Here is an 8,789-nt window from a genome sequence, read left to right as displayed (position 1 = left end):
AAAGCAGTAATGTACAGACTGTCATATTTATTTATTATAAAATCTCCTTATTCCAAACTTGCCAAAGCATAAAAAAAAGCCTTATTTTATTTTTTTATTTACTCCGGAAAAAATGAAGAGACCACTCCAAATGTTCAGTGCCTCTACTGACAACATATCTACTAAATTCACAATAAAAATATTGTCATTAAAGAGCATTTTCATAAAGTAATGTAGAGATGAAGATTGAAGAACAATCCAGACAATCTGTGACATCACAGAAAGAGAAATGTAGGGTTAGACAGTGAGACCATAAAACACTCTTTCTGCCTTTTCTCAGGCTAGGATGAACCGATTTCAATTTTGTTTGCACACTTATACTTCATAGGATCTCCGAGTTCAATACACCTTCATATTCCAACCGGTGAAGTAGGCCTTTAATCTTTTCCGGGGTTGAATATATATTTGGACAGTACTCAATAACAGTAAAAAGACTATAAAACCAATCATTACCTGTTTTCGCCACGAGGGGGAGACACCGCGTCATCACTGCCTCTACCTTGTTACTGAAGAGAAGAAGAGTTGGATCCGGAAGTGCAAAACAATAACAAACAAGATGGCGACCGCGGAGGGAGATACGAACCACGAGTCCAGAAAACTGGAATTGTATCCTTAAATATAAACAAAGGGGATTTATATTTTATAATCAGTTTTTAAGGACATTTAGGTGTGTGTGTGTGAGAGAGAGAGAGAGAGAGAGAGAGAGTGTGTGTGTGTATGTGTGTGAGAGAGAGAGGGAGTGAGTGAGTGAGTGAGGGGGAGAGTAATACGTTAAAATATACAATATTATAAAATTATTACAGAGAGCATAGATGACGTGCTTTAATAGCTTTCTTATTATAACATGATTATAGTGTCCTTAACCCCTGTGTGTGTAGCTAAATAGTAGATAGTGTGGGGATTGGAACACACCCCTAGTTTTCCTTAAACCTGCAGTGTGTAGAATTTGGGGTTTTATTTCCTAGCAGATTTTGTAGAAAGTAATTATAATATCCATAAGTACATTTAATTTAGTGCATAATAGCTGACATTTTTTTTTTATTTATTATTTTTTCCCTTAGAAAGGGTCTCATATATGTCCATATTTCTGCATATTTTGGACCAAGGCCTAGTGCCGCCATCTTGAAAGTGTCATAGTTGGAATGTCATCAGGTGCATTGTTTATAATGTAGAATTGTTCTTGTCCTTGAAGGCCACTGTAGCTTCTGTTATTATTCTAAAGGGTTGGGGTTACCCAGGGAGCGTTGCATTCTAGAACTTTGTAGAACTTTCTTGATGATGTCATATTACACACTGCACCTTTGACGCCTGTGTGTGTAGCCAAGAACAAGACACACACTCCCTCTCTCACTCACACACACACACACACACACACACACACACACACACACACACACACACACACACACACACACACACACACACACACACACACACACACACACACACACACACACACACACACACACACACACACACACACACAGCCCTAGTTTTCCTTAACCCCTCTGTGTGTGTGTAGCGCTCTGGATGTGCCGTTCCCTTCTCCCCGCGAGGCTTCCATCGCTCTCCAGTCTCTCTCCCCGGACAGAGAGCCGCGCAAAGGAGGAATCAGCAAGGAGCTGACGCTAGCAGGGAGCACGCTATCTGTGTGAGGGCAATATACTACTTTGTGTGTGTGTGTGTGTGTGTGTGTGTGTGTGTGTGTGTGTGTGTGTGTGTGTGTGTGTGTGTGTGTGTGTGTGTGTGTCTGTCTGTCTGTCTGTCTGTCTGTCTGTCTGTCTGTCTGTCTGTCTGTCTGTCTGTCTGTCTGTCTGTCTGTCTGTCTGTCTGTCTGTCTGTCTGTCTGTCTGTCTGTCTGTCTGTCTGTCTGTCTGTAATTGTCTAAGTGTGTGTGAGTGAGGAATATACTACACTACTATACTACTATCCCACTCATTACTGTGTTAATACATGTCTCTAGTTAACGTCATATGTTAACTTTTTGTATTTTTATTTTTAATAATTAATTAAATTCTGGGGGGATATTGGGTTTTAGTTGCTCCAATTTTAGAATACATACAGTATCTCACAAAAGTGAGTACACCCCTAACATTTCTTCAAATATTTCATTATATCTTTCCATGCGACAACACTGAATAAATGACACTTTGATACAATGTCAAGTAGTCAGTGTACAGCTTGTATAACAGTGTAAATTTACTGTCCCCTCAAAATAACTCGACACACAGCCATTAATGTCTAAACTGCTGGCAACAAAAGTGAGTACACCCCTAGGAAAAAATTTCCAAATTGGGCCCAAAGTGTCAATATTTTGTTTTGCCATCATTATTTTCTAGCACTACCTTAACCCTCTTGGGCATGTAGTTCACTAGAGCTTCACAGGTTGCAACTGGAACCCTCTTCTACCCATTCATGACGACATCAAGGAGCTGGTGGATATTAGAGTCCTTGCGCTCCTCCATCTCCCGTTTTAGGATGCCCCAAAGATGCTCAATAGGGTTTAAGACTGGAGACATGCTTGGCCAGTCCATAACCTTTACCCTCAGCTTCTTTAGCAAGCCAGTGGTCGTTCGGAGGGGTGTTTGGGGTCGTTATCATGTTGCAGTACTGCCCTGCGGCCCAGTTTATGAAGGGAGGGGATCATGCTCTGCTTCAGTATGTCACAGTACATGTTAGAATTCAATGAACTGTAGATCCCCAGTGCTGGCAGCACTCATGCAGCCCCAGACCATGACATTCCAACCACCATGCTTGACTCTAGGCAAGACACACTTGTCTTTGTACTCCTCACCTGGTTGCCGCTCCACACTCTTAACACCATCTGAACCAAATAAATGTATTTTGGTCTCATCAGACCACAGGACATGGTTGCAGTAATCCATGTCCGTAGTCTGTTTGTCTTCAGCAAACTTTTTGTGGGGTTTCTTGTGCATCATCTTTAGAATAGGCTTCCTTCTGGGATGACAGCCATGCAGACCAGTATGATGCAGAGTGCGGCGTATGGTCTGAGCACTGACAGGTTGACCCCCCACCCCTTCAAGCCCTTCAGCAATGCTGGCAGCACTCATACGTCTATTTTCCAAAGCCAACCTCTGTGTACGACGCTGACCATGTGCACTCAACCTTCGTAAACCGGGCCGCAGGGTGGTATTGTAACATGATAACGACCCCAAACACACCTCCAAAACGACCAGTGGCTTGCTAAAAAAGCTGAGGGTAAAGGTTATGGCCTGGCCAAGCATGTCTCTAGACCTAAACCCTATTGAGCATCTTTGGGGCATCCTCAAACGGAAGGTGTAGGAGCGCAAGGTCTTTAATATCCACCAGCTCCTTGATGCTGTCATAAATGGGTGGAAGAGGGTTCCAGTTGCAACCTGTGAAGCTCTAGTGAACTACATGCCCAAGAGGGTTAAGGCAGTGCTGGAAAATAATGGTGGCCACACAAAATATTTACACTTTGGGCTCAATTTGTATTTTTTTTCTAAGGGGTGTACTCACTTTTGTTGCCAGCAGTTTAGACATTAATGGCTGTGTGTCGAGTTATTTTGAGGGGACAGTAAATTTACACTGTTATACAAGCTGTACACTGACTACTTTATATTGTATCAAAGTGTCATTTATTCAGTGTTGTCCCATGGAAAGATATAAAGAAAAATGTGAAGAAATGTGAGGGGTGTACTCACTTTTGTGAGATACTGTATATAAATTGAATTGATGTTGTAAAAGTGATTTCCTGTTTCATATTACGGCTGTATGATACATAAAGTTTTTTTTTCCATTATTTAAATGAATTTATTATTACTAAGTGAATACCAAACGTGTTCACAACATTTTTTAAAATAAATATTGGATTATTTCTAAGTACTTTTCTTCTTTGTGTGTCTTTCAGGCGGTGGATCGCAGACGAAGCCAGAATCCTCCGAGTCTCCGTGAACTCGTTCATGGATAATCTCCTGCTGGTTCTGGAGACCATTCAGATGTTTGGACCTCCGGTTCAGCAGTGAAGAACCAGAGAATCATACCAGTCATAACGTTGGGATTATTCTCAATCCTCGGACAAGACATTGGTTGCGTTCTGAATCTCATACTCTTTCTTTTTTCTATTCTACATACTACATCCGACGATAAAAAGAATCTAGTTAGGATGCAGTAGGCATACTATTGGGACATACTTTTACTCTTTTATTTCATCATAACATGGCGCCTTGATCTTGCCTCTTGCTTTTATATCCGTCGCATCCCCGTTTGTTTTCATATGGAGGCTTCGTCGATGTGACGTCACTTCACGTGCGCACTGGATTGTGGGTCAGAATCGTGTGTGAGAGATAATTTGTTTTGTTTTAAGCAGTAAAATAAAATTCAAAATTAAAATCAGGACATTTAATTCACTAACTGATCACAAGAGGGCGCCAGGTGATAAAATATTTCTCCATACAAGTTTGTTTTTGACCTGATTTCTGTTTTTGGACTTGTGATTTCAGATCGGACTATTGATTATTGAATTATTTACAAGCCTCTGACAAGACACAAGACAGTTTGGACTGATAAATAAGATTCATTTTCCTTTATTTAACCTCGAAAGATCAATTGAGGGGTGACCCTCTTTTACAATGACGTCGAGTTTGTACAGATACACAATATACAATGAGAATACATAACAAGTTTACACACACACACACACACACACACACACCAATTTAAAACATTCAGATCAATTGAATGAAAGAGACAATAGCCTAATTAAAACAGTTAAGATAGAAAACAAAAATGAATGCTGCTGTAAACTGTAATAATAATAATAATTGTATCTCAATCTTTTTTTGCTTATTAAAGAATATGTTTTTTGTTTGAAGTTTTTGATTGTTTATGGTTCAAAATGTATCTAGGTTTCACAGTTAAGCGCCATAGATATCTCCAGGAATTTTTGAATTATTTTTAAAATGTCGGACAATACTTCAGAAAGAAAAACGTGTTGTATCTATCTGTGACTCTAACTGATCTAAAAAGGATATTTGACCGTGTGCAACCGGCAGCTTCAACAGTGTCTGTATGTGAGAAATGTTGTTTGGGAGAGAGAGAGAGAGAGAGAGAGAGATGGAGGGAGAGAGAGAGAGAGAGAGGGAGAGAAATAATGAGAGGGAGACAGAGAGAGAGAGAGAGAGAGAGAGAGGGGGGAGAGATGGAGAAACAGAGAGAGAGATGGAGAGACAGATGGAGGGAGACAGAGAGAGAGAGAGGGAAAGAGAGATGGAGGGATACAGTGAGAGAGAGAGGGAGAGATAGATGGAGGGAGACAGAGAGAGAGAGAGAGAGGTGGAGGGAGACAGAGAGAGAGGGAGAGAGAGACAGAGAGAGAGATGGAGGGAGAGAGAGAGAGATGGAGGGAGAGATGGAGAGACAGACAGAGAGAGAGAGAGAGAGAGGGTGAGAGAGAGTGTATGTATGGGAGACATTTTGTTTAGTTTTAAACAGTAAAATAAAAAGAATACAAAAAATAATTATTGACTTATTTACAAACCTCGGACAAGACAATACAGTTTGGACTTTTTTTTTTTTTTAACCTTTATTCCTACAGGTAAATCCCATTGAGACCGAAGACTCTTTTACAAGGGAGACCTGTTTTCCTTTCCCACGTTACCATTCACACATACATTCATACACTGATAACAGGCTAACTATCGACATTCACACAAGGCAAGGGGGGGTAAAGTGTCTTGCCCAAGGACACAACAACTATGACACAGGTGGCAGGGCGGGGATCGAACCTCCAACCCTTTGATCATCGGCCGACCCGCTCTACCACCTGAGACACAGTCGCCCCAATCGGACTTAGATAACATAGAAAACAAAAATGATTGTTGCTATAAACTGTAATAATATTTTGTACAGTCAGGACACGAAATACCGTGACTCGCCACAAGAGGGCACCAGATGATAAAAGATGTTTCAATTCAAGTTTGTTTTTGGCCTGCCATTAGCAGCTCATTTATCTATGTGTTAGGTTTAGGAACAGTGTTTATTAATGAACAGCAATCTTTGTGTTTTTTTTTTAAAGATATTTTTATGCTTTATTGATAGTGTAGAGACAGAGTTGAAATGGGGCAGAGAGGGGAGTGACATGCAGAGAACGACCGCGGGCCGGAATCGAACCCGGGTCCGCTGCTGGCCGAGGCCCATGGGGGGGAGGAGGGGGGGCGCCCTACCAACTGAGCTAAAGGCGCCCCCCGCCCCCTTGAACAGCAATCTTTGTGTTTTTTCAACTTTTTATGCAAGAACCTGAACATTTTGTCCTTTAAAAACGCTCATCTAAATACAAATAAGTAAATAAATACCAACGACTTTGTGTCTGATTATCTAAAATGTACTTGTGCGACTGTGTCTCAGTTGGTAGAGCGGGTCGGCCGATGATCAAAGGGTTGGAGGTTCGATCCCCGCCCTGCCACCTGTGTCATAGTTGTTGTGTCCTTGGGCAAGACACTTCACCCACCTTGCCTCGTGTGAATGTCGATAGTTAGCCTGCTGCTATCGGTGTATGAATGTGTGTGTGAATGGTAAATGGGAACAGGTCTCCCTTGCAAAAGAGTCTTCGGTCTCAATGGGATTTACCTGTATAAATAAAGGTTAAAAAAAACAAAAAAACAACAACTTGTAATGGCTTTTCCCGTAGCATCACCGAGGGGTTAGGGTTAGACGGAGGTCTGACGCGTGTGTGAATCAATGTAATGTCCAGAAGAAGCCGTATGGTCGGATATGTCAATCCTTTTATTGACTACACAAAACAAACTGTTCCAAAGGTTATTGTTTTTTCAGATAAACACAAAATAGACTTTTTCCAATACAAACATTTGCACGAGCACGGTCAACAACTGTGGTTGCGTTCCGAATCGCATACTCTTTCTTTTTTCTATTCTACATACTACATCCGACGATAAAAATAATCTAGTTAGGATGCAGTAGGCATACTATTGGGACATACTTTTCTCTCTTATTTCATCATAACATTGCGCCTTGATCTTGCCTCTTGCTTTTATATCCGTCGCATCCCCGTTTGTTTTCATATGGAGGCTTCGTCGATGTGACGTCACTTCACGTGCGCACTGGATTGTGGGTCAGAATCGCCCAAATAGGATGCAGTTTTCAACACTAACAATCTTGGCCGCATGAAGTAGAACATCCGGGTACTTCTAACCATCCTAAATCTGGCCACAAGAATCGGGACATCCTAAATCTTTTTTCTACCATACTATATAGTAGAAAGTATGCGATTCGGAACGCAACCTGTGTGGCCTTCCCCATTACACACCTGAATCTGATCCCAGGTTGCCAGGTATTTATGTTATCCACCCTATGCAGACACCAAGGCCACACCTCTGTATGTATTAGCTTGTTTTTATATAGCCTGTTATGAAGAGTAATTTTAGCATTATAGTGTCAATTGTGGTGTACTTTGTTTGTGTGTGTGTGTGTGTGGCCTTGTGCAAATTCTGCAACTTCTTTTCTGCTGCCTGTCTTGGCCAGGACTCCCTGTGAGAAGAGTTACTGTAACTCAATGGGACCTTCCTGGTGAAATAAAGGTTAAATAAAATAAAAAATAAAATAAAAAATCATTAATTAAAATAAACAAAACAAAACAAACCAAAACAGCAATTTGGCTCAAACAGTACTTCTCTCATCATAGTCTCAAATCAACCATAAGATGTGATTAATTAATTAACCTTTAACATAATCAAACTTTGCCATTTAAACTGAAGCATTTTCTAATTACACTAATCAGTGTGTAATGCAGTGAGAGTCGATGGAGCAATCAGTGCAGTGTTAACGGGCTAAATTCATCTTTACTTTAGTGCAACGTCAGTGATATTTAGCGGAGTGGAAAATTAACTTTTATAGAAAGTTCGAAGAGTGGATACAGTTGTCTCCTTATGTCACACTTGTTTTGAAAAATTTGTGTATTTTGTAAGATTATTTTTTGGGCATTTTCAAGCTTTATTAGACAGTACAGAGTTGAAATGGGGAGACAGAGAGAGAGAGAGAGAGAGAGAGAGAGAGAGAGAGAGAGAGGGGGGGGGATGACCTGCAGTAAAGCTCCACGGGTCGGATTTGAACCCGCGACCACTGCAACGAAGGCCGGAGCCGATATGGTACGCACTCTATCCACTACACCACCGGAGCGCCCCCTATTTGTGTATTTTTACTAAATTGTATATAAAAGTTTTTTCGACTAAATTATTTGAACATTTTCGGACATTTCTGAGCTTCTCAAAATCAGATAAGCGAGATTTGGACTGCGGCTTTGAAGCTTGATCTAAACTCCGAAAGCTTTGTTAGCATATTTACTTCCACACGATTTCTGCCTTTTCTCAGGCTAGGATGAACCGATTTCTAAAATTTTTGCACATTTATACTACCGTATTTTCCGCACTATAAGCCGCACTGGACTATAAGCCGCAGGTGTTATAATGTTTAATTACCATATGTAAGAGTTCGTGCACAGAGGGGATTGTCAGGACAGAGATGGCTGCCTGAGGAAGCTCCCATTTATTAACATTTCAACAAACAAGTTGCATATTTGCATAACGTATTCAAGTGTTTTACTATTTAGTGCAATAGTAGACTAGCTACAGATCATATACTGTGCTGTGTTATTATTCTATTATTAGCCGCACCGTTATATAAGCCGCAGGGTCGAAAAATGGGGAAAAAGGCGTGGCTTATAGTCCGAAAATGACGGTACATAGAATTTACTA

At 40.9% G+C, this 8,789-nt stretch overlaps 1 protein-coding gene across 1 annotated transcript; it reads left to right on the top strand.

Annotated features, from left to right (window-relative positions):
* Nucleotides 1–594: 594 nt before the first annotated feature.
* On the top strand, nucleotides 595–4,917 carry lage3 (L antigen family member 3). Its single transcript, XM_080054781.1, has 3 exons — nucleotides 595–645; nucleotides 1,562–1,690; nucleotides 3,932–4,917. The coding sequence occupies exons 1-3, from the start codon at nucleotides 596–598 to the stop codon at nucleotides 4,044–4,046; spliced, it is 294 nt and encodes a 97-aa protein (XP_079910907.1). The 5' UTR covers nucleotide 595; the 3' UTR covers nucleotides 4,047–4,917.
* The last annotated feature ends 3,872 nt before the right edge of the window (nucleotides 4,918–8,789 follow it).

Source organism: Ammodytes marinus, assembly GCF_949987685.1.
Source record: "Ammodytes marinus genome assembly, contig: scaffold_161, whole genome shotgun sequence".
NCBI classification, from domain to species: domain Eukaryota; kingdom Metazoa; phylum Chordata; class Actinopteri; order Uranoscopiformes; family Ammodytidae; genus Ammodytes; species Ammodytes marinus.
This window is presented reverse-complemented; position numbering and strand designations above follow the sequence as displayed.

Bases quoted from the DNA above. Each gene is read 5' to 3' on its own strand.
- lage3 (XM_080054781.1), top strand. From the start codon at position 596: ATGGCGACCGCGGAGGGAGATACGAACCACGAGTCCAGAAAACTGGAA. The intron at 646-1,561 runs GTATCCTTAAAT...GTGTGTGTGTAG, and splicing joins GAGTCCAGAAAACTGGAATT to CGCTCTGGATGTGCCGTTCC. The intron at 1,691-3,931 runs GTGAGGGCAATA...TGTGTCTTTCAG, and splicing joins GCAGGGAGCACGCTATCTGT to GCGGTGGATCGCAGACGAAG.